This window comes from Mirounga angustirostris, unplaced genomic scaffold (genome assembly GCF_029215605.1).
Source record: "Mirounga angustirostris isolate CCGP_5_RB_7025 unplaced genomic scaffold, mMirAng1.0.hap1 SCAF_12, whole genome shotgun sequence".
NCBI lineage: Eukaryota > Metazoa > Chordata > Mammalia > Carnivora > Phocidae > Mirounga > Mirounga angustirostris.
Window position 1 is genome coordinate 75,059,591 of NW_026991720.1, and position 26,672 is coordinate 75,086,262.

Sequence of the window (26,672 nt, forward strand, 5' to 3'; positions counted from 1 at the left end):
TGTAAGAAGAGACTATTCATAGATATTATCTTTATCTATAGATTCAGTGCAATTCCAACTAAAATCCTAAAGAGATTTTTCAAGGAACTTAGAAGATTTTTAAACTTACGTGAAGGACCTGAGGGCCAAGAGCAACCATGGCACTTCTGAAGAACAGGTAGGGTGGACCTACCCTACCAAATATAAGGGCTTGTTATGACTCCATAGTAGTACAGTCTGATACACTTTAAGGATAGAGAAGTCAAATCAGTGGAATAGAATAGAGAGCCTAGAAACAGTTCCACGAAGGAATAGAATTTAGGTATAACAAAGTAGTTATCAGTTTAGAGGATAAAAGAGGGATTATTTAATAATTGAAGCTTGGGGGTGCCTGGGTGGATCAGTCATTAAGTGTCTGCCTTTGCCTTGGGGTCATGGTCCCAGGGTCCTAGGATCAGGTTCCACATTGGGCTCCCTGCTCAGCAGGGGAGTCAGCTTCTCCCTCTGCTCCTCCCCCAGCAGACAACCCCCCCCCAATAAATAAATAAAATCTTTCTAAAAAATTGGAGCTTGGAGAAAGTATTTGTTTTCACATGGGAAAAAATGAACTTGGTTCCCTATTTCACATGTTATTTTAAAAATTCTGCATAAATTAAGGATTTAAGATTTGTCAGGAGCACAACTTTAAAATACATAGGGAGAGAATGTAGGCAGGTATCTTCTGGACTCTTGGGTAAAGAAAGATTGCTTAAAGAAGAATCCGAAAGGTGTTGTCTATAAAGGGAAAGACAGATAAACTTCACTACGTTAACAAGAATTTTGACCCTTCTCTCACACCACACACAAAAATCAATTCCGAGTGGATTAATGGCTTCACTGTAAGACCTAAAATTATAGAACTCCTAGATGAAAAAATAAGGAAGAACTTCATAACATTGATGTTGGCAATGATTTCATGTATATAACACCAAAAGCACTGACATTACTGTCAAACTTTTGCAAAACTGCAAAAGGCAGTTTTGACTACATCAAACTAAAAAGCTTCTTCTATACAGCTACAGACAAAATCAAGAGTGAAAAGATAGTCTATGGAATGGGAGAAGATATTTACAAACCATACATCTGATATGAGATTAGGATCCAAAATACATAACGAACTCCTACAACTCAGTAAGAAACAAATAACTAGAATAAAAAATGGATAAAGGACATTAATAGACATTTTTCCAAAGAAAACATACAAATGACCAACAGGAATATGAAGACACTGAGCATCACTAATTACCAGGCAAATGAAATCAAAGTCACAGGATGTCACTTCATACTTTTTATGATGGCGATTATTAAAGACAAAAGCAGAAAATAAGTGCTGATGGAGACGTGGAAAGTCAGAACCCTGTGCATTGTTGGTAAAATGGTATAGCTGCTATGGAAAATGGTTTTGGTTCTTCAAAAAAATTTAAAATAGAGCAACCATATGATTTAACAATCCCACTTCTGGATATTTATCTAAAATTATTGAAATCAGAATCTCAAGATATTTGAAATCCCATGTTCATTGAATTATACACAGTTCAAGAGGTGGAAACAGTCTAAATTTTTTGCCCATCAATAGGTGAAATGATAATGAAAATGTTGTATATACATATAATAGAGTATTATTTAGCCTTTAAAAAATTTTTTAAAAAATATTTTATTCATATGAGGGCGCTGGGTGGCTCGGTCGTTAAGTGTCTGCCTTCAAGGTCATGATCCCAGCGTCGTGGGATCAAGCCCCCACATCGGGTTCCCTGCTCAGCGGGGAGCCTGCTTCTCCCTCTCCAGCTCCCCCTGCTTGTGTTCCCTCTCTCGCTGTCTCTCTCTGTCAAATAAATAAATAAAATCTTAAAGAAAAAATATTTTATTCATTTGAGAGAGAGCACATGCACACAAGCCAGGGGGAGGAGCAAAGAGGAAGGGAGAAGCAGACTCCCTGTGGAGCAGGAAGCCAGATGCAGGGCTCTATCATAGGACCCTGAGATAATGACCGGAGCCAAAGGCAGATGCTTAACCGACTAAACCACCTGAGCACCCCTAGCCTTTTTTTAAAAGTTTTTATTTATTTTAGAGAGAGAGAGAGGGATGCATGAGCAGGGGGAGGGGCAGAGGGAGAGAGAATCTCAAGTAGACTCCACACTGAGCATGGAGCCCAATGCGGGGCTTGATTCCATGACCCTGGGATCATGACCTGAACTGAAACCAAGGGTCAGATGTGTAACCCACTGAGCCACCCAGGTGCCCCTATTTAGCCTTTTAAATGAAGGAAATCCTGTCATATAATACATATTTAAACTTTTAGAGTATTATGCTGGGTAAAGTAAGTCAGTCACAGAAACAGAAATACTGCACATTTCCACTTATATAAGTATCTAAAGTAGTAAAATTCTTGAGAAGGTAGAATGGTGGTTGCCAGGTGAAGAGATGTTCAGCATCATTTACTGAGCAGGGGAAGGTAAATCAAGACTATGAGATTGCATTTAACATAAATTTGAAAAAACTAAAAATTCTGATACGAAGTGTGTGTGATTTACTATCTTCTGACTTGGATGTTCCCCTAATCCTTTGTTTTTCAATTTTTATTTAAATTCTAGTTAGTTAACATAGTGTGATAACTGGTTTCAGGAGTAGAAAAATATGTAACACCCAGTTCTCAACACAAGTGCCCTCCTTAATACCCATCATCCATTTAGCCCATTGCCAGCCCATTTCCCCTCCATCAACCCTCAGTTTGTTCTCTATGGTTAAGAGTCTCTTATGGTTTACTTCCCTCTCTTTTTTTTTCCCTTTTCTTATGTTCATCTGTTTTGTTTCTTAAATTCCACATGAGTGACATCATATGGTATTTGTCTTTCTCTGATTTATTTTGCTTAGCATAATACACTCTAGTTTCACCCACATCATTGCAAATGGCAAGATTTCATTTTTTTGATGACTAATATTCTATTGTGTGTGGGTGTGTGTATATATATATATGTGTGTGCATATATATGTGTGTGTGTGTATATATATATATATATATATATCCCCCACATCTCCTTTATCCATTCATCAGTCAATGGACATTTGGGCTTTCCATTATTTGGCTATTGTTGATAATGCTGCTATAAATATGAAGGTGCATGTGCCCCTTCAAATCAGTATTTTTGTATCCTTCGGGTAAATACCTATTAGTGCAATTGCTAGATCATAGGGTAGTTCTATTTTTAACTTTTTGAGGAACCTCCATACTGTTTTCCAGAGCGGCTGCACCAGCTTGCATTCCCACCAACAGTGTAGGAGGGTTCCCCTTTCTCCACATACGTGCTAATACCTGTTGTTCCCTGTGTTACTAGTTTTAGCCATTCTGACAGGTGTGAGGTGGTATCTTATTGTGGTTTTGATTTGTATTTCCCTGATGATGAGTGAAGTTACAGATCTTTTCATGTGTCTGTTGGCCATCTGGATGTCTACTCTGGGAAAGTATCTATTCATGTCTTCTGCCCATATCTTAACTGGATTATTTGGGTTTTGGGGGGTGTTGAGTTTGATAAGTTCTTTATAGATTTTGGATACTAACCCTTTTTCACCTATGTCATTTGCAAATATCTTCTTCCATTCCACAGGCTGCCTTTTAGTTTTGTTGACTGTTTCCTTCACTGTTCAGGTTTTTATCTTGAAGTCCCAAGAGTTCATTTTTGCTTTTGTATCAGTTTTTCTGGCTTTAGTTCAGGTTTGAGCATATCCAGGTGACAACTTTGCTCGAATGGATGTCAAAATAAAGCATTGTAGGCCTTTTTACTTTTTACTTCTGGAGAAGGAGTGTACGTAGATTCTAGCATATGTATATTATTTTCCCACTTAACCATGTTCATATAAATGAATGTTAGAAGTATTTTCTTAGACCTAAAGATTCTACTAAGTTTCACAAACTAAAAATCCTGTTGTTCAGATTTTTCCATATACAGAAAAATAATAGAACAGTAAAAATATTTATGGTATACTTACCACCTAGATTTAGCAGACTGTTAACATTAGAATATTTATTTTTTCTGAAGTATTGTGAACTACAACTATTATAAAATTTAGCCCTTAATATTTACAGTATGAATCTCTTAAAAAAGACACTTCCATTATAACTGGTATTAAACTGATTTTGTTATAATACCATTATCTCAGCAAAAAATAATAATTTTTAATATTATCTAATATCCAGCCCATGTTCAGATTTATGTACTCTCAAACTGACTTTTAAAATTTTATTTATTTGAACCAGGATATATTTGGTTGGTAACTCTCAGAAGATTCCCTTCTTCTAGAACATTTCTCCCTTCCTGCTACCTTTTTCCCACCTTAATGGTAGTTGTTGAAGAACCAAGACAGTAGTCTTATATCGTATGACAGCTTATCCTGTTTTGTGGTATCCTTTACCCTGTTACTTTAGTCTCTTAATTTTCTATAAATTGGAACTTAGATCTAATGGATTGTTTAGATTAAAATTAAAGTTTTTTTTTTTCCCAAAAAAAATACTTCATAGATAATGCTGGTTACTTTTGTGTCTCAAAATCTAATTGACTCATGATACTAAGATTGATCAGAGTGTTCAGCTTCTAGAATTTTTTGTTTTGTTTTGTTTTTTTAAGTAGGCTCCATGCCCAGTGTGGAGCCCAACACCAGGCTTAAACTCATGACCCTGAGATCAAGACCTGAGCTGAGATAAAAGAGTCAGACACTTAACTGAGCCACCCAGGCACCTTGAGAATTGTTTGTTTTTTAAGCAAAATAAATTTACTGGGACAGAGTGGAGTTTTATAAATGAAGTTTAATAAATGAAGTTTATTATACTTTTTTTTTTTTTTAAGATTCTATTTATTTGAGAGAGAGAGAGCAAGCACGAGCAGGGGGAGGGGCAGAAGGAGAGGGAGAAGCAGACTCTCCTCTGGGGAAGGACCCCGACGGGTTTGATCCCAAGACCCTGGGATCACGAGCCAAAGGCAGACGCTTAACTGAGCCACCCAGCTGCCCTGAAGTTTATTATACTAAATGAAGTTTTATAAATGAAGTTTAATAAGTGTAATGTGAGCATTTGTGGAATGCTCTTCATATTCCTAAAGCACTTAATAGGAGGTATTTCAGTAAATATTTGTTGATTTGTCTTTTAAGGTTTTTAAATTTTTTATTTTATTTTAAAGATTTTATTTATTTATTTGACAGAGAGAAAGCAGGAGAGGAAATCCAAGCAAGGGGAGTGGGAGAGGGAGAAAGCAGGCTTCCCGCTGAGCAGGGAGCCCAATGCGGGGCTCAATCCCAGGACCCTGGGATCATGACCTGAGCCGAAGTCAGACGCCCAATGACTGAGCCACCCAGGCGCCCAAGGTTTTTTTACATGCTCCTTTCCTTTAGGTTCTCCATTTCTTGTGTGAAAAGATAAGACAATTACTTTCATTTTTCACTACGGATTTTCAGCTACTGATGTTACAATCAATCAAATACTGGAGCATAGAGTTGAGGAAAAGACTTAAACCAGGTGAGTAATAATAAAAGTCTAAAGAAACAATAAAACTACCATTCATTTTTATAAAGTTCATTATTGGGATAATTGGTAAAATTGGAATATAAACTATAGAGTACTGAGTTTCCTCAATTTGATAATGTTACTGTGAAATACAAGAATATTCTGAGGTAATTATAATAACAGCGTGTTATATGCAAACTACTTTCAAACTGTTCGTAAAAAAATAAGTGGTATGTAATGAGAGAGAGTTTGGTGAAATTCTGGATTAATAGGAATTCATTTATTTCCAATGGAAGTGTAAATTGGTCCATCCTTTCTGGAAAGCATTTTGGCAATTTGTCTCAAGTTTTTAGTTGAGCCTCACAATCTTACTTTTTCTTCTATAGTAATTCTAGGAAGACTACAAAAAGTTGTGTATATGGAGATACTTATATAAGAGTATATGAATAAATGAATAAGGAAGATTTGACAGTAACATAAATATCTAACAATATGAGACTGATTAAATATAATCAAAAACTGTATTAAAAATGATAATGTAAATCTATATTTATTGATACAGTGTCTGTAATATATTTTTAAGTGTCCACTCTGGCTACTAAACAATAGGAATATTTATTTTTTTAAAGATTTTGTTTATTTGAGAGCGAGAGCCCTTGCTTGCAAAAGTAGGGGGAGGGGCAGAGGGAGAGGGAAAAGCAGAAAATCTCAAGCAGACTCTGCACTGAGCATGGAGCCGTACATGGTGCTTGGTCTCATGACCCCTGGGCTCATGACTTGAGCTGAAACCAAGAGTCAGATGCTTAACTGACTGAGCCACCAAGGCATCAGAACCTATTTATGATTTTTAAACAAGATTTTTTTTTTTTTTTAAAGATTTTATTTATTTGACAGAGACACAGTGAGAGAGGGAACACAAGCAGGGAGAGTGGGAGAGGGAGAAGCAGGCTTCCCGCTGAGCAGGGAGCCCGATGCGGGGCTCGATCCCAGGACCCTGGGAGCATGACCTCAGCCAAAGGCAGACGCTTAACGACTGAGCCACCCAGACACCCCTTTAAACAAGATTTTTAAAAAGATGCATGTACACAGATCTATGAATGTTTGTACATACTTGATCAGTTATGTAATCTGCATGTACATGTGTGTCTGTATATATTATATACATATGGACACACATATATATGTATTTGTGTGTACATAGACATTTGAAAAGATGACACCCTTATATTGCTAGTGGTTATAGTAACTGGCTTTTTACAAAGGAGTATATATTTTCTCGTCAAATTTTTCTAAGATAATGCTTCTTTTGAAGATTATATGTTTTTATTTTATACCTTTGTATCAGCTTTTGGTATGCAGTACAAATAGTGATATATTTGCTAACTGTCCATTAGAGTATCTGAGTAGTTCTCCTGAGGCTAAATGCACAAATTCTGAGACTTACTGGTCAGGTGCCTTCATTCTCTTACATGGCCAGAGTCTGTTTTCTTTTTGCTCTCTTACCTGTCTTACAAATACGTTGCTGCTCACACAGCTGAAGTGCATTGTTGTTTTTGGAAAATCAGAGTACATATTTTATTAATGATAGTTGTGTATTGCCTTTGTATAGAACTTAAGTATTTATTTTTGATACTGGTCAACAACGTGCTTCGATACTAATATGGTTGTTATTTTTATAGTTTATTTAATTTATAGCAATCAAACTTAAGGGCAGTTTCATTAAACTTTTATTTTACATCTTTTCCTTCACAGATTTTTCTTCAGTCAGTTAAAAATATGGATCCTGAATCAGAGGGGCCACAGATTATCAAAGTGACACCTCTTCAGCAAATGCTCGCTTCTTGCACTGGAGCTATACTGACTTCACTAATGGGTAAAATAATGTTACTATTGTAGCTATGTAACTGAATGATTGCCATTTGAGGTTACCATCTGTGAAATAAATCTAAAATTATCATTCATGCTGCGTCATGTTCTCTCTCCATGAGCATGATAACATGAAAAGAACCTTGGACAGAGATTCAAGAGACTTGAATTTTATCCCTTGCTTTGCCATTCTCAGGCTGAGTGCACTTTGGGATAGTCCCTACTTCTCTCTGAATTTCATTTTTCATCTATAGAAGTAGGGACTGATACCAGGAGTTCTTTGAGGTTCCTATCAATATTGACCTTTTATGACTCTATTAGCCTTTTTAAAAATAGAAAACAAGAAGATAGAATAAAATATTAGTATAATGAATAATACAGAATTTGGGCAGCTTATAATAGAAACAAATACAAATTATGTTTTCTTTTGCTTGCATTAACAGTGAATTTCTTAAATTCCTCTGGGCCGCATTTTTGTTTTTTATAGCCCATTTCTTTTAGAGAAAGACAAATGACTTAGGTGATAGTTGTTTTTTTTTTTTTTAAAGATTTTATTTATTTATTTGACAGAGAGAGACACAGCGAGAGAGGGAACACAAGCAGGGGGAGTGGGAGAGGGAGAAGCAGGCTCCCCGCAGAGCAGGGAGCCCGATGCAGGACTCGATCCCAGGACCCTGGGATCATGACCTGAGCTGAAGGCAGTCACTTAACCAACTGAGCCACCCAGGCACCCTAGGTGATAGTTTTTAAGTTGGCTAGTTTATTTAAATAAGATAGATGATTAGAACAAACAAACGTATTGCTTTCAAGTGTAGTATCTTACTTCAGGTCAGAATGTTAGTGTTGTAAAGATTTTAGAGATCATCTAATATGACCTCCTCATTCTCAGATGAGGAAAAGTTTTCTTAGAACTACCTTTTGGCACTTTTTTCCTACTTGGATAAAATAGCATACAAATTAAAACCATTCTCCTTTACTGTGCTATTCCTGAATGGAGTAACACTGTGTGGTAGTAAAGATGATTTATGGCTAGCTTACTCAAATCTTCATTATGTATAGTTTTTATTTGATACAGCTGAATTTAACAGATGAGGAAGACTAATATTGTTTGATTACTGATTACTTGTAATGCAGTTATTCTCAAATTTTTAAATAGACTTCCAAAACATTTATTCTTTACCTTAGATGATGTATTTTCTTTAAAATACTAGTATTTTAGTTTTAATGCTAATGGAATTATTATAGAAATATAATAAATGACAGTTTAGTAGTCATGAGAGAAGTAATTACAATGTCTTCTCATTGATCCTCTAAACAGAATTCAAGGGCAAAAAATGAGAATGTTACATTTAAAACCATTTTAAGATAAATAACCTTACTTATTATATAGTCATGAAGAGGGATTGATTTGACATATTTTGTGATTTTTGGACAAATGTCTGTACAATTTACAGGTATCACTTCCTAATTGAAATTTATGTTTCTTCATAGTGACACCCCTCGATGTTGTTAAAATTCGACTCCAAGCCCAAAACAACCCATTCTCCAAAGGTATGTGTACTAGTTATCCTGGAAATGTTATAATAGGCTTTTAAATTTTACTTTATTCATTTTTATTTGAATAATTTTTTTTGGTTAATTTTTAAAAGTTCATACCTCCTTATACTCATGCAGAAATGTTTTTTCAGTACTTAGTTGTACATGATGGGTTCTAGCCAGAAAACAAATATATATAAAACAGTTATAACACTTTTTTTTTTTTTTAAGATTTTATTTATTTATTTGACAGAGAGAGACACAGCGAGAGAGGGAACACAAGCAGGGGGGGTGGGAGAGGGAGAAGCAGGCTTCCCCCTGAGCGGGGAGCCCAATGTGGGGCTCGACACCAGGACCCTGGGATCATGACCTGAGCCGAAGGCAGATGCTTAACGACTGAGCCACCCAGGTGCCCCAAAACAGTTATAACACTTTTATGTACCTAATTAAAGCATAGGATGATTTAATATTTGAGTATGTGCCTCACAAGTAAGAACAGAATTCTAAGCATAGGGGTCTTAGAATCTAGCTTCCTCCATAGTCCAAGAGCTGTGCCCATTCTAAAACATTCATCCAACAGTCATCTAACTGTTGCTTGAATATAGTGGTAGGAAATGATTATCAGGCAACTTCGTTAATTGTTGGACAGTATAGTTTATATGAATTTGAAAACAGTAGTTATACATCTTTATTAGATGGGCAAAAATAGCAATTCCTCGATAAATCTTTTACAGTGTTATAAAGATAATGACATTACAAACATGTTTAAAAAGCAGAAAACAGACTGCTTGGACTGTGAGAATGTTGGCTCAGACATAGAAGCCACTCTGATGAACACAGTACTGAGATGGAATGAACAACAGTCATAATTCAGATGGAGGACGGGATAGATGGATTGTAAGAGAAGACTAAAAGGAAAGCAGTTTCCTACACATTTAAGAAATCCTTAAAAGCAGAAGGAGACACTGGACTTACGTATTACGAGACTCACAAATATGGTTGACCAGAAAAGATAATTTTGGCAGCCAGGGTGAGTCCAATAATGGGAAAGAGTTGCTATTAGGGAAAGTTGAAGTAAATTAGCTGGGAGCTGACGAATGTCTAGAATGAGCAGTATAAATACAGAGAAAGAGACAGCATAGCACTGTTTACATTGATAGAGAAGTACTTTTTTTAATCATCTATTTTTCTAATTGAGTTATAATCTACATGTAACATTGTAATAGTTTGAGGTGTGCCATATGATGATTTGATGTATGTGTATATATTGCAAAAAGATCACCACAGTAAGTTTAGTCGATATCAATCACATCACACGATTATTTTTTTTCTTGTGAAGAGAATTTTTAAGATCTACTCTCAAGTTTCAGATATCCATTAGATTTCTGCATATATGTTTACATATGTGTGTATATATGTATATGTATGTTTCATGTATGTATAGTTCAAAAAAAATTTTGTCTGAATTTCCCTTGGGTACCAGAGTTTTCTTCTTGTCAAATGGAGAAGCTGTACACCCATGTTCTCTTTTTAAAACAGGTTTTCCTCCTTTATATTCCTTGTGCATTCCCTCAAATACCCTAAAAGAATTTATTTCTGTGCGCATTTGCTTACTATATTTCTGAAAACATAAAATTCATCAATTTACTCACTTTCACCACTTTGAGTTTAGAGGCCAGTGCTTTGTCATTAAGTAAATCAATTTATGTTTTTTTAATCCTAAAAGATGAAAACAAAGTTGTTATCTCTTTCCATAATCTTCTAGTCCACTCATTGTACTTTGAACTTGTTCCTCTGTAAAAATAGTACAGTTATGTGAAATAATTTTTGACTGTTGGGACCTTCTTTGTTAGGAAAATATTTTGTGTATAGTAATGGACTTATGGATCATCTATGTGTCTGTGAAGAGGAAGGCAACAAAGCATGGTATAAGAAACCAGGACGTTTCCAGGGTACATTGGTAAGATTATGTTATTTATAATCACATTATGTTTTCTGTTTTTATATTTAATCTATGTATGAAAGATTTTCCAATTGCAGGAGAGTATTAAATCCGTGATATAGTTAGCACACTTATTCACAGTTAGAACGTAGATGTTGAGGCAGGAAAAGGGAGGTACTTCTTTGCTTTTAATTAACTTGTTATTAACTTTCATCTTCTCATGTTTTTTGTTTTTTTTGTTTTTTTTTTTAAGATTTTATTTATTTATTTGAGAGAGAGAGAATGAGAGACAGAGAGCATGAGAGGGAGGAGGGTCAGAGGGAGAAGCAGACTCCCTGCCGAGCAGGGAGCCCGATGCGGGACTCGATCCCGGGACTCCAGGATCATGACCCAAGCCGAAGGCAGTCGCTTAACCAACTGAGCCACCCAGGCGCCCTTCTCATGTTTTTTTATGTGGAAAGAAAAAACAGTCAATTTTTTTAAACATTTTTATTTTTTAAAAAATATTTATTTATTTATTAGAGAGAGATTACACGGATGCAAGGGGGTTGGAGGGGCAGAGGGAGAGAGAGAAAAAAAATCCACAAGCAGACTCCCTGCTGAGTGCGGGGCCTGACGCCGGGCTTACTCCCACAACCCTGAGATCATGACCTGAGCCAAAATCAAGAGTTGGCTGTTTAACCAACTGAGCCACTCAGGTGCCCCTAAACTATTTTATTTTGACATAATTGTAGATAATATGCAATTTTAAGAAAAATATACAGACAGATCCCATGTACCTTTTTCCTCCTTCCCCCCAGAGGTAACATCATAAGAAAGTAGTACAATATCATAACCAGATATTGACTTTGATACATTAAAGGTATAGAACAGTTCCATCACCACAAGCATCCGTCCTGCTTCCCTGTTACAGCTACCACCATTTCCTTTGTGCTCTCAGCTGCTCCTCGACTCCTGGCAGCCACTAATGTGTGCTTCATTTATATCATTTTCTCAGTTCAAGAATGGAATCAAAATATATAACATTTTTGAATTAGTACTTTTCACTTAGCATAATTATCTGGAGATTCATCCAAGTTGTTGCATTTATCAATAGTTTGTTCCTTTTATTGCTCACTAGTTCCATGGTATTGATGTACCGGTTTGTTTTCTGGGTTGTGGCCAGTTTTGAGCTGTTTCAAGTAAAGCTGCTACAGGGGCACCTGGGTGGCTCAGTCCTTAAGCGTCTGCCTTCAGCTCAGGTCATGGTCCTGGGGTCCTGGGATCGAGCCCCGCATCGGGCTCCCTGCTCCGCGGGGAGACTGCTTCTCCCTCTCCCACTCCCCCTGCTTGTGTTCCCTCCCTCTCTCTGTGTCAAATAAATAAATAAATAAAACCTTGAAAAAGACAAATAAAGCTGCTACATAGATTCATTCTCGGGTTTTTGTGTGAAAGTAAATATTAAAACAACAACAAACTACTCACTGTTTTTCTCTGGGAACACTCTATTTACAACACTTCTAGACCAGATATATGGGTTTTTTCCTCCGTGCCAAGCAATTCCTCAGTTATCAGTGAACACCAACCAGGTATCCTGGAGTTTAAGTCAATACTGACGCCATTAAGACTGCTCCCATTTCAGGGCGCCTGGGTGGCTCAGTTGGTTAGGCGACTGCCTTCGGCTCAGGTCATGATCCTGGAGTCCCGGGATCGAGTCCCGCATCGGGCTCCCTGCTCGGCAGGGAGTCTGCTTCTCCCTCTGACCTTCCTCCTTCTCATGCTCTCTGTCTCTCATTCTCTCTCTCTCAAATAAATAAATAAAATCTTTAAAAAAAAAAAAAAAGATTTAAGACTGCTCCCATTTCAGATGCCATTCACAAGCCAGGTTGTCACCCGTGTTTCTGATACCTGGTTATAAATCAGAGGTTCCCACAACCCCCTTCCTGGATTCAGTGGGTTGCTAGAATAGCTCACAGAACTCCAGAAAAGTTTACTAACTAGATGACCAGTTTTTTATGAAAGGATACAACTCAAGAGTAACCAGTTAGAGATGCATAGGGCAAGGCTTGGGGGGTGGGTGTGGAGCTTCCCTCTCTTGGTGTGTCACCCTCCTTGTACCTCCATGTGTTCACCAACCTGGAAGCTTCCAGACCCTGTAGTTGAGGGATTTTTATGGAGGCTTTCTTATATAGACATGATTGATCAAATTTATTATGAATAACAAAAGGTACTCTTTTCACCTGTATTCTCTGGAGCTATTTTAGGACTGAGAACAAAAGGCTGAATATTATAACAAAAGATGCTTCCGTTGCTCTTTATTAATTAGGAAATTACAGTGATTTTAGGAACTGTTTGCCAGGAACCATGGACAAAGACCAAAATGTATTATTTCTAATTATAAATCATACTATCAGCATAAGTCTTCATTTCTCTGGGATAAATACCCAGGAGTGCAGTTGCTAGGTCATATGGTAGTTGTATGTTTAGAGTTTAAGAAACTGTTTTCTAGACTGGTGGTACCATTTTACATTCCCAGCAGCAGTGTGTCACTATTCTAATTTCTCCACATCCTCACTAGCCTTTGATGTTGTCACTATTTTTATTTAGCGGTTTTGAGAGATGTGTAATGATAACTCACTGTGGTTTTAATATGCATTTCCTTAGTGGCTACTGATATCGAACATCTTTACATATGCTTATTTATTAGTATATCCTCTTCAGTGAAATGGCTCTTCTCGTCTTTTGTCCATTTTCCAATTGAACTGTTTGTATTTTTACTATTAAGTTTTGAGAACTCTTTATAAAATCTAGATAATAATCCTCGAGAGTGGATTTGCAAATATTTTTTCTACTCTCTTTTTTTTTCATCCTCTTAAACAGGGTCTTCCATGGAGTTGAAGTTTAATTTTGATGTTCAATTTATTATTTTTCTTCTTGCTTTAGGTGTCAAAGCTAAGAATGCTTTATTTATGTTTAGACTGGAAGATTTTCTCCTGGTTTTTTTCCTATAAGTTTTATAGCTTTATGTTTTATATTTAAGTCCTTGATCCATTTTGAGTTATTGTTATAGGAGGTATGAATCTGAGGTTGACCTTTTCATTGTTTTTGTTCATTTTGCCTGTGAGTGTCCAGTTGCATTTGTTGAAAGCTGTCTTTCCTCCAGTAAGGTGCTTCTGCACATTTGTCCACAATCCGTTGGGCATACTGGGAGGATCTGTTTTTGGGTTCTTTATTCTTTCTCATTTATTTGTCTATTACCTGCATCAGTAGCACAGTCTTAATTACGGTAGAAACATAATAAGTCCTGAAATCAGGTAGACTGATTTCTCCCACTTTATTCTTATTTTTCTTGTTCAAAGTTATTTTAACCATTCCTAAAATTCCTTTGTCTCTTCATATAAATTTTAGAATAATGTTTTTATATCTATAAAAAAGTCTCGCTAAGATTTTTATAGAAACTGTGTTAAACCTAAATAACATCTTTACTGTGTTGACAATGAACTGGGTTAACAGGAGAAAATCAAAGTTAACTATGTATGTATTTCTCTATAAGAAAATGTAGCCCATAGGCAGGCAGTTAAGGTTTATTTGTCATCCACAGTTAAAAAGGGGAAAGGGTCTGGGGTTTCAAGGAAGGAAGACAATTCACTGCAAGATGAAAAAGTAAATGTTTGGCAAACAGATGTGTGCTGGGCCACACAGAAACAGTGGGACACAGAGAGGAATTTTAACAGACAGGTTCCTCCCTACCACACCTAGGTTATATTACCTATAGTTATCTATGGGGATAGCTCCCTTCCTAGAGCAGTTCCTCTTTGTAAAGTCTTTTAGACAGAGGGAAGGTCAAAGGTTCTTCCTGAAGCTTCTGTTTCTTGAAAATATTCAGCCTAAAATAATCTACATGCCAAAGAGTTGCATTTTGTGGTGCCAAATTTTGCTCCCCTATGAAAGTGTAAAATTGAGTCATTTTTTTTAACTACTCTGTCAGTTTTTATCTTTAGTTGATGTATTTAGACGATATTTAATAGAGTTACAGGTACTGTAGAACTTAACCCTCGTTAAAAAACAAAATTCAGCTGAGTAAATTTGAAGATCTAATTGGCTTTATTCAACAATTCATGATTTGGGCGGCATTGCATCTAGCAAGTAGAAGGGAGCTCTGACGAGATTTATAGGCAGAGGACTTTTATAGGCAGAAGAAGATGGGGCAAAAAAGTTATTATTCTAGCAAAGAGTGGATTGTTACAGGCAATGTAACAATCTTTTGAGGGAATTTGGGGGTCTCTCAGGCAGATTACTAACTTGGTAATTATACATTGGTTAAGGTCATGTTCTTGGGAGAGGCTGAAACTGCAGTTAGGTTACGTACTACGTCAGTTTGCTGACGTGGGGGTTAGCATAAGTGACTCCATTTTGGGCCTGTTGTCTCATTGTTAACAGCCTGCCATTTCCTTTTTTGGTTTTGTTTAAGATTTTATTTGAGAAAGAGAGAGGGAGGGAGGGAGTGAGAGAGTATGAGTGGAAGGAGGGTCAGAGGAAGAGGGATAAGCAGGCTCCACGCTGAGCAGGGAGCCCAATGTGGGGCTCAATCCCAGGACCCTGGGATCATGACCTGAGCCAAAGGCAGACGCTTAACGACTGAGCCACCCAGGCACCCCTTCTCTTTGTTTTCTTTTGCTGTTTTATTTTTCCTCCCTTCTATGCGTTACTTTAGAATTTCATCTTTATAGAGTTTTTGTGTGTATATTTCTTTGCTGAGGCTTCCTAATTTTTCATTTGTTTTGGATGCGTTCATAAATGATCATTCAGTGATTTTTATGTTGACCCCTTTAAAATCTACGTCAGATAATTTTAATACTCTATCTCGTTGGCGTCTGTTGTCTTTTTTCATTTAGTTAGACATCATCTTGGTTCTTTGAATGACAATTGATTTTTTTATTGAAACCAGGAAATTTTGCGTATTACATTGTGAATCTCATTTAAACATTCTATTTTAACTGGCTTTTTTGACACTTACCTCAGAGGAAGAGGGGTGCCACCTTGTTAGTGCTGGGTATAGCTGGAAGTTCAGGTTTCTCACTTAGCATCCACAGACACAGTGTGTTGTGGAGAACCTCTTTACTGTTAGACAGGTGCTATGATCTGAATGTTTGTGTCTTGTCTACCCAAAATTCGTATGTTGAAATCCTACAGCCTGAAGTGATAGTATTAGGAGGTGGAGCTGAAGGTGATTAGGTCATGAGGGCAGAGACCTAAGGAATTAATGACCTTGTAGAAGAGGCCCAGAGCGTCCTTGCCCTTCGACCATGTTCTGATACAGTAAGAAATCAGAGACCCTGATCTGGGACTTCCAGCCTCCAGAAATGTGGGATATAAATTTCTGTTGTCTATAAGGTACTTGGTTATAGCAGCCCAAACAGACTGAGAGCAGAGAGGGAGTTCTGGCTTACCTTATCGTTTGCACCGACACTGGTGGGGTGATCCCACTCCTCCCTGTTCTTCCCCCGCCCCTCTGACACTACCAGTAGAATGCTTACCGTATTCATCTTAGTTATTTAGATTCCCAGTCTGATACTTCTAAAATCTCTGCCATATATGAATCTGGTTCTGACACTTGCTCTGTCTCTTCAGACTGTGTTTTTTTGCCTTTCAGCATACTTGTAATTTCTTTTGTTGAAAGCCACACATGTTGTATTGGGTTAAAAAAAACGGAGGTCAATGCAGCTTTCTTGTCAGGTGATAATGTTTATCTGATTACAGGTAAGGCTGTGTGAACTGCTTGTCGTAGCTTTGTTGTCAGAGAATAAAATTCCCTCTGTTGTCCTCTTTTTTGTCTTGCCTGTTATCTTTGAGTTTCCCTAGAGACTGCTCACACAGAATCTGAGGCTTATGGTTCGTCAAATCTATGATCCTCTGTTGTTTTACAAAAGCCCTAGAGATGTGGTGTTAGGTAAGGAGGAAGAGAAATATTCTATAGTTCTGTGATTAGGTCTTATTCTTTAGGAACATGAGTTGGGTGTTTCCCTTGCCCCAGGTTGGTTAGATTTTGGTAAAACTGCAGTGGTTTAGGCTCTGGTAAAATATTTTCCCTTGAGTATAGGCTTTATTAAGGAGAATACAGGTTTGGGGTATATTTCAAAACTGGTTACATTTCCCCTTCCCCTGGTGGAAGCAGGAGGAGATTTTTCTCTGATCATCACAGTGAGAATCTGGTAGGACTCATAGAGCTAAAATTCATGAAAGTGGAGAGGCCCCCCTCAGTTTTTGATCCTCACGTTAATATATAAATATTGGGTTTAAATAATTTTTTCTCAGATTCTGTAGTTGGTCAAGAGAGTTAATCTGACCTATTCTCTGCCATTACTCAATTTCCTTTTTATAATAATCCTTTAAAAACTAGGCATCTAAGCCCTAAGTAGAACACTCTATAGCTGAGTAACATAAATTTTATCCTGTGAACAGCAAGTATCATTCAGAAATGTTTTACTTGTATTTGAAAGTTGAGGAAAAATTTTTTTTTTTAGAATGGATATAACATAAATCTGAGAAGCTCACATTTTGGAAATAAATGCTTGAAAGAATAAACGTACCAATCATTTATCAAAAAGTTTATGTATCTGGTTCAAGGATATATTTTGACTACTATTTTCTATTACAATTTTAGGATGCCTTTTTGAAAATTGTTCGAAATGAGGGCATTAAATCCCTGTGGAGTGGCCTTCCCCCAACCTTGTAAGTTGCAATTTAATATTTTCTCACTAAATGATGGTTGCTGTTTTGTTTTGCCTTATAAGTGGCATGGTTGGATAAAATTGTTTATAATATTGGGACTTTTTCATTTTCTGAAGCATTGTTTTGTGAGTCCCACAACCACCCACACATTTGATGATTTGTTAGAAGGACTCACAGGACCTAAAGAAGGTTATACTCATGTCTGTGACTTACTACAACAAAAGGCTACAAAGCAGAATCAGGAAAGGAAAAGGCACAACAGTAGCTGACCAGGCAGGCATAAGGCTTCCAGAGCCCTCTGGCGACATCCCATAGGACAGGCTTATTCTTCCAGCATTGAACTGCAGTGGCATGTGCGAAGTGTTTGATGGCAGAGTCTGGTGCTTATATTGGGGATTGATGACATAGGCAAATTCTTTCTTTGTGACCACCTGTGATTACCAAGACCCAGACCCCCCAAAAGAAAGCAAATGTTTAGAGGCGCCTGGGTGGCTCAGTTGGTTAAGCGGCTGCCTTCGGCTCAGATCATGATCCTGGGGTCCTGGGATCGAGCCCCACCAGCAGAGAGCCTGCTTCTCCTTCTCCCTCTGCCTGCCACTCTGCCTACGTGTGCTCTCTCTCTCTCTGTCAAATAAATAAAATCTTTAAAAAAAAAAAAAAAGCAACTGTTTACCAAAGTCACATCATTTGCACAAAACAACCCAGACAAGTTGATTTTGTGCTCCAGACATACCAAAAAAAAACCTTACTATATGGAATATTCCAAGGGCTACATTCCTTGGAATTGGCCAAAGGTCAATCATGCAAAAGGTCCCCCTGAAGATAAAGAAGACTTGAGCAACCAGGCCTGCTGTGGTAAGTCTTTGGTGCACAAGCATAATTTTTTTTTCATTTTCAGAAATTAAGAACTTGTGTTACTTGTTTGTTTTACAAAAATAATAAGAGATACTGTGACATATATACTTTCCCTTTTTTGGATAATTTAAGGTCTCTACTAACTAGCTATTATATGAGTTAATATGATAAACTAGTAAGGCTGAATGTAAAAATCCCAAGTAATACCTTTTTTTGCTTCATTTCTTTTTAATGTATCTTTTTTGTGGAGCAATTAGTCACTTTGAGGCATACTTTTTTTTTTTTTTTTTTTTTAAGATTTTATTTATTTGACAGAGAGAGACAGCGAGAGAAGGAACACAAGCAGGGGGAGTGGGAGAGGGAGAAGCCGGCTTCCCGCAGAGCAGGGAGCCCGATGCAGGGCTCGATCCCAGGACCCCGGGATCATGACCTGAGCCGAAGGCAGATGCTTAACGACTGAGCCACCCAGGCGCCCCTGAGGCATACATTTTAAACAGTGCCTAAGGTTATCAAGTTAGTGGCTGATCCAAGACCGGCAGTCAATTCTATTTCTAAATTCTCATCATCAGACTTCACTATGGAACATTAGGCATTTCAAAGTATGGTCTGTGAATGTCCCTTAGTCAGACCATAAACATAAACTGGTTTCTTGTTGTATTAATATGTATAACATGACAGTGCCTGCAACTTTGTGTTTAATTTTATTAATAATTCCCTTTTGATGATTTCATTTGAAAGAATATGTCACTGGAATTTCCTCAAAACTAAATATATTCTGGCAACATTAATTGTAATTTATTTCTAGATACAGGCAGGTATGATGCTCTGTCCAAAGTTCAAAAATATTTTACAAATGCTCTTGTATTTTTTACTTCAGGGATTTTCATATTACAGTGAATGTAATTAGGAAGGAAGATTTTTGGGAGACCAGTAACAATAGAACAAATCAAGGAGGTAGTCTTTAGTCTTTTCCTATTTATGACCTGAGCAAGTGCTCTGTAACTTATCTTTACAACTAGACTCTAAACTATAGGGCAGATACTATTGTACACCTTTTTGTTGCCTAAATTAAACACTAATAATTTTAAAAGAAAAATCGATCTCATTGGCTGATTTGTTACGGTTTTCAGCTTATATACAATATAAGGATTTTAGCTTATATTTAATAATAATACATTTAAGCCTTTTGACAGTTTTGTATACGTCTTTTTGTTGGTGTTTTTCAAACAGAGTGATGGCAGTTCCTGCCACAGTTATTTATTTTACCTGCTATGATCAATTATCTGCTCTCCTGAGATCAAAATTAGGAGAAAATGAAAGTCATATACCAATTATTGCCGGAATTGTTGCCAGATGTAAGTAATAAACTTACTGTATTTTCATCTTGATTTCTGTTTAAAACTTCTTTTACAATTTTGACAGTCACAGATAATTTTGTAGAAAATGCAGAGTGTTGGTACATTTTGCATTGTAGCTTGTACTAATTTGTTAATACCTATACTCTAGAATTCTAGTCATATAGTATGTAGTGATTGCCATCAGAATAAGATGGAATCAAGCCATCCCTACTGAATCTTGGACAGAGAGTTTAGACTTTAGATTCTAGATTTTAGAATGACATCAGATGTCAGATATCAGATGTCAAGTTGATGTCAAATTGATGCCCAAGTCCTGAATCCTTTTCCTTATAGATAACTCTGGGATTCAGAGTTTAATGAGAAGGAAATTTGCATCTGTACAGAAAGATATTTTTCTCTGTGCTGTGGGAGTGAGGTTTTATAGTACTTTAATTGATGTGTAATATTTCTGGAACTGCTCGTGAAAGAGGTGAAACCAGGAGTGCCTGGCTGGCTCAGTTGGTGGAGCACGCAACTCTTGACCTTGGGGTTGTGAGTTCGAGCCCCATGCTGGGTGTAGAGATTACTTAAAAAAAAATAAAATCTTAAAAACAAAGAGTTGAAACCAGAAAGAATAAGTTATATGAAAGCAGGTTTTTAAGAAATACCTTTATCAAGGAAAAAAAAATGTGCATCAATATGTTGGCATCATTAGATATTTGATTTTAAGGTTTGCAGACATTTCAGAATGAAAGATATATATATAAAATGCATGAAATATTTTTGCATGTGTGTTTGCATAGTACATGGCTTTGTTTTTGTTTTGTTATATTTGCTTGTTTATATTAGTTGGTGCAGTAACTGTGATAAGTCCATTAGAATTGATTAGAACCAAGATGCAATCTAAGAAGTTTTCTTACAAAGAATTGCATCGATTTGTCAGCAAGAAAGTATCTGAAGATGGTTGGATTTCCCTTTGGAGGGGCTGGATTCCTACTGTTCTTAGAGATGTACCATTCTCAGGTAGGATTTATCTTAGTATCTGCTAAATTTTAGGTAGTGTTGTCTTATGTATATATCACTTTTATTTTATTTATTTATTTTTATATTACATCATTAGTTTTTGATGTAGTGTTCAATGATTCATTATATATATCACTTTTAAATTAAGTAAATTTGAAGCCCTTTAAGGCTAAAGGTAAGTTATCTTCTTTGGTGACCACAAATTCCTAGTTCAGTGTTGGGCCCTCATGTCTTTAGGAGTCTTTATTGGACGAGTAGTTTCTAATTCAAGCCTGACTTTCTGTTTTCCTTCTGTTTCATTTTTTTAAAGCTATTAATCGGTATATATTCACATTTAGATAAAACAGACTACCTTTAACATTACCCTAAATGCGATAATTACTAAGGTAAGTGAACTACAAATCAAAATATAAAATGTTTAAGAGCTCCTGTGAATTATATTGATTTCTACTTTTTCAGTTATTAGAGATAAAAATCTTCCCCTTTAAATAAGTATCCTGTAAAATACTATTATAAATCAGAGAGGAGATTGTGCTAATTATTGAATTGTGAAGGAGGGAGAAAATCATGAAAAAGTGCAAAACTAACAACTTATAAAATGTGCATGCTTCAAAATTCCTTTTTTTTCCCCTTCGAATTAATCCTTTTCTTGTGCTCTCTTCACATCTCTCTGCATCTTGCCCTTTCCATTAGTATTCCTCTTCAGCCTTTTGTGTTTAGTTATGTGATTTAAAAATACAGATTCCTAGGCCAATTATTTTTCTTCATTTTTTTATATGATATTTGACACATAAGAAGTAACGTAGTATAAATTATGAAGTATATTAATAAAACGAACACTTGTGAGGTCACCATTCAATCTCTGAACGAGAACACTGCAATTTTTTAAATCATGAAACCACATATATTCATTCACCTCCGCTGTCAACATCTCCAGTGGTAACCACTGTACTGAACTTCATCATTCATTTGATTTTTAAAAAATAGTTTTACATGTGTATTATTGCCAAACAGTATGTTACTTAGTATTGCACTATTTCTGAGCTTTACTTTTTTAAGATTTTATTTATTTGACACAGAGCGAGAGAGAAAGAGCACAGGCGGGGGGAGGAGCAGAGGGAGAGGGAGAAGCAGGCTCCCCACTGAGCAGGGAGCACAATGCAGGGCTCAATCCCAGGATCTGGAGATCATGACCTGAGCCAAAGGCAGACGCCCAACCCACTGAGCCACCCAGGCGCCCCTATTTTTGAGCTTTAAAAAATGCTTATTTTACTCAAAAATCTTAAGTTTCATTTTTGTTTTTATGTGAAACTTTTTCATTTTTACTCATTTATGAGTAAACAAAGTGCTATTGTGAATATTTTTAGTAGACTCTTGGTGTGCACATACAAGGACTTCTCCAGTATTCAATTTGCTAGTTCACATAGATATATACATTTTAATTATTACATAATGTCAGATTCTTTTCTAAAGTGACTATATAGATCAGTACACCTAGCAGCTTCCTGTTCATTTCATACCCTCACCAGTAATTTTACTGTCAAAGCTCTTAAGTTTTGTTTCTCTAGTAATTTAAAGTGGTATCTCGCTTTAACTTATATATTTGCCTGCCTATTGATGAGGTTGCGCACCATTTCATTGGCCATTTATCCATCATTGATTTGCAGTTAAGAACTGAGATAAATGATCAACTTTATCCCCCCCCCATATGGATGGATGGTTGTCCCAGCATCATTTATGAATCACCACACTTGCTCCAGGGATTTGCAGGGTTACCCATCAGAGCCTCACGCATGCATACACCTGTTCTGCTGGCCAGTTTGTCTGAGCCTGTGCTGATACTGGTGTTGTCTAAACTACTGGTGCATTATTAAAAATCTTGATGTTACCTTATTTTTTTCCCCAAGCATGTCATCACATCTCTATTATATAATTTTTCTTTAAAGTGTGTTAGTAGAGTTTTAAATTTTTCTTCATAAATATTATATACAACCTTTTTTTTTTAAGATTTATTTATAGTTACACCCACCTCCAATTTTGGTAGCTATTTTAAAAGCTCTATTAAAATAAAAATTCCAAATCTCAGGCCAGTGCAGTGTTAAAATTAATTTTCCTGTGTTAGATTATATTTAATATTCAGCTACTTTTAAAACTATTATTAATTTTACTTTGCCTATCTTTTGGATGTCCTATATAGACATAAATATGTAAATTGTAACTATTTTGTTTCTCCATTTTTAATTAACAGAGCTTTTATATTTTTCGTATCTTACTATGCTTCCTAGGACAGTTTTGAATAATAGCAATGATGTTGCGTCCCTATCATTTTTCTCATTCTTAAGGAAATAATTGTTTCACCATTAATTACTTTTGCTAAGGGTTCTTGATGTATATCCTTTTTCTAGTTAAGGAAATTTCCTTTTATCTCAAGGTTTCGAAGAAATTGCTTTGCTTTAAAAATGAAAATGGGTTGAATTTTATGAAATGCTTTTCCATCAATTTTAGATGATCCCATGATTCTTTTAATGTGGTGTTTCGCATTTAAAGGGTTTGTTAACATTTACTACCTATGCATTCCTCTTATGATAACCCAATTTAGTCATAGTATATGATGTTTTATGAAATACTTCTGGGTTTGGTTACCTTTTTTTTTTTTAAGAATTTTTATACCTGTGTTAATGAGATTGAATTATAGTTGTCCTTTCTTCTATTGTCCTTGTCAGGTTTTATAATTAAAGTCCTATTTTACTGTGGTATATTTGTTTATAAGGCTGCTAGAATATTTCTGAGGACTTGGTTCCATTTTTTTTCTTTGAATTTTTCAGTCTCACCTAGTATGTGTGTCCAAGCAGAAAGTAGGATGTATCAGGGTTAGACTTTCCCTTTTCCTTTAATATATAACCTTATATATTTAAAGTCCCCATTTCACTTCTAAATTATGTGTTCATTTCATTTTCTGTTTTTATAGCAATGTACTGGTATAACTATGAAGTTTTAAAGAAGTGGTTGTGTGCGAAATCTGGTTTATATGAACCAACATTTATGATCAACTTTACTTCAGGGGCATTGTCTGGTTCTGTAAGTTGATATTCTTTTCTTGTTAATATTCCAGAATAATGGTAATTGTCTTATTAAAATAGAATGAAAGATTATATAGCATTTCATATCTATTGAGGTATCACTTTTGGGCTGCACTGCTTTAAAAATTTTCTAAGTATTGACTATCCTATTTTGAGGAAATTATTTAGCCACTAAATATTTTATTTTTTGAAGATTTTATTTATTTATTTATTTTAGAGAGGGAAAGAGAGAGAGAGCAAGCATGAGTGGGAGGAGGGGGAAAGGGAGAAGCAGACTCCCCGCTGAGCAGGGAGCCCGATGCGGGGCTCGATCCCAGGACTCCGGGATCATGACCTGAGCCGAAGGCAGACACTTAACAGACTAAGCCACCCAGGCACCCCTAGCCACTAAATATTTTTAAATGTACTTTGTGTCTATGTTTTTATTATATTACAAATACATTATTATGTTTTTCTGAAAATTTTTTGATTTGTTAGATCATTACAGCTATGATAATATTTTAATTAGTGCTTTATCATTTACCAAATATTTGTCAATTTGTTCATTAAATTAATGCCAGTAGATCTGGTTAGGTAATATTTCATGGAGTGTTTGTTATTTCATATATATAATCAGATTGAGTAGAAGTCATTTCATCCTCTGCTGCTAATTCCTGTTTCTTTGGGAACATTTTGGCTAAGTATTTCTTAGAAGAATTTTAACAGAAATTAGTCAGAAGGGAGGAATCTCAAATGACCATTTTTAGGTAGTAGAGAGTTCACTGTTTCCACTCCTCCACATAATGTAAAGCTGTGTAGTGGTCTTTTATGCAGGTTCATATCATCATGATCTTGGCCACAGAGTTTTCTTATTTCCACATACTTACAAAATGAATTTGTGATGACCTAGAGTGAGGTACTGACCTACTGGAACCAAATGAAAACTTCTCTTTGAATATGTCTGGTTTCATCTTAAGTTTCAGTTTAGTTATGATTCCATTCTTTATCCTTCAATAATGTGCTACTTAGAAGATATAAAAATATTAAGAAAAAATTGAAAGGTAGATTTAAATTAATTGTACTTTTTGATAGTTTGCAGCTGTTGCAACTTTGCCATTTGATGTGGTAAAAACACAAAAGCAGACTCAACTTTGGACATATGAAAGTCATAAAAGTAAGTTTAAGTAATTTAAAACATTTTCAAGATGCCATGATTGTTTTTGTTTTTCTTTCCAGATGGGACTATCTAAATAAGAAAAATAAGATTTTTTTTCCTCTGCTGCTTTAACTGAAACTAATATACTGTTAGAATGGAATGCCCAGAGAAAAAAATACTCTCAACCCCCTTCAAAACTTAAGAAATTTAAAAATCTATATATTTTGCCTGCCATCAGTTAAGTCTTGTACCTGCTAAAGAGAAAACTACGTATTATATTAGATAACTATTCTTTCAAATAAATCTAGACAAATTAGGGTGAAGGATAGGAAATCAGTGGGAACCCTTTTTCTCTTGGTGTGTTTTGTTTCATTAGTTGTATACATTTCATTAGTTGTATACATTTCATTCATAACGTTTTTTAGCTTCCCTTCCTTTTGATACATTTTTTTCCTACCTGTTATCCTATGTTTACCTCTTTATAACCTGTAATTTCTTCTAGAACAAAAGTGCACTCTAAGGTGCTTCTGCTAGATTCCTTCTGTCATTATTTATTATCTATAGAAAGTGTGGCAAATCCTTTGGAAATTATCTATTACAAAAATGTATCATGTAAACCTCGTGATTGATAAATCTATTAGAATAATGTTAATAAATTGTTCTGGTGTTCAAACCCACCAGCATATTCTGCATACAAGTAAAATAGGTATTATAATTGTTGAAAGAAACACTGTTTACAAACAACTGAATCTGATGAATATTAGTGACTACTTTGTCCTTGACTTTCCAGACTCCTAGTCCATTCTTGTAATAGGAGCTAACTAAAACCTGGAAAGTAACAAAGTTTATTATCAGGGTTCTTACCACTTCCGTTTTGGGTGGGACCCTTCTAGCTGCCTCAGCTTATCTATTCTCCCCTGATAGTTCAAAATTATTTTGTTTTATTCTCCTTCCAACTCATCAGAATGCCTGTTTCCTCAATATTATGTGAAGTGTTTAATATAGTAGGAATATGCTCTGTGGTGTGATTCATGACTCATGGCGATAGTGAGGGAAAAGATGGGAATCTCCACAGTTAGGTTCTGATGCTCACTAAGGTTTGAGAGCCACTTAACTGGAGGCACCTGGGGTGCTTTTTCATTACATCTAAAGTTGGGCACCACCACCAATGGACTGTCATTTAATAGACCTAATCTGGGGCTCTAACTTGTGTATTCTGAAAATGTTCCCTAGGTGATAGTGATTGTACATCCCCCTTGAGACTGGCGTCAAGGAGGCATCTTCTTTCACTAGATTCAACTCTTACCTATCAACTGGTTTTCTTCTAGTGTTTCTCCAATAAACCCCAAAGGAGAAACCTTAAATAAGCCTTAGGTCTTAATTTTGTATGATTATCATTGGTCACTTTTACCTGTTACTCTGCTTCAGCTACGAACCAGGTATATTTAGCAAGATACGCTTTTCCTGCAAACTACACTTCTGATTTGAGTGATAAACAGCCCATATTTTTTCTCATTTTATCATATATTATTTACCCCACCAAAGAGTGGAGGCTTTCTCCACTCTGTAGCTCAGCTACACCAAATCCATTATCTCTAAGCAAAAAGAAAAATAAGAAGTGTTCTATAGAGAATGATGCTGAGTTCCTTGTAAGAATATGATCTCTGTAGCAGCGCAC

General features: G+C 36.0%; 1 protein-coding gene across 3 annotated transcripts in view; it reads left to right on the plus strand.

Moving 5' to 3' along the window:
• Positions 1 to 26,672, plus strand: part of SLC25A40 (solute carrier family 25 member 40) — a 48,949-nt gene that overhangs the window by 16,563 nt on the left and 5,714 nt on the right. For 2 of the 3 annotated variants that reach the window (XM_045864776.3, XM_045864779.3), the window contains exons 2-10: positions 5,398 to 5,521; positions 7,262 to 7,382; positions 8,867 to 8,926; positions 10,765 to 10,871; positions 17,497 to 17,564; positions 19,650 to 19,774; positions 20,606 to 20,779; positions 23,748 to 23,857; positions 24,931 to 25,012. In XM_045864776.3, coding sequence (XP_045720732.1) covers positions 7,286 to 7,382; positions 8,867 to 8,926; positions 10,765 to 10,871; positions 17,497 to 17,564; positions 19,650 to 19,774; positions 20,606 to 20,779; positions 23,748 to 23,857; positions 24,931 to 25,012 — 823 coding nt within the window. In that variant the 5' untranslated portion in view covers positions 5,398 to 5,521; positions 7,262 to 7,285. The remainder of the gene's footprint in view (positions 1 to 5,397; positions 5,522 to 7,261; positions 7,383 to 8,866; positions 8,927 to 10,764; positions 10,872 to 17,496; positions 17,565 to 19,649; positions 19,775 to 20,605; positions 20,780 to 23,747; positions 23,858 to 24,930; positions 25,013 to 26,672) is intronic. The other variant, XM_045864778.3, reaches the window with a different exon arrangement.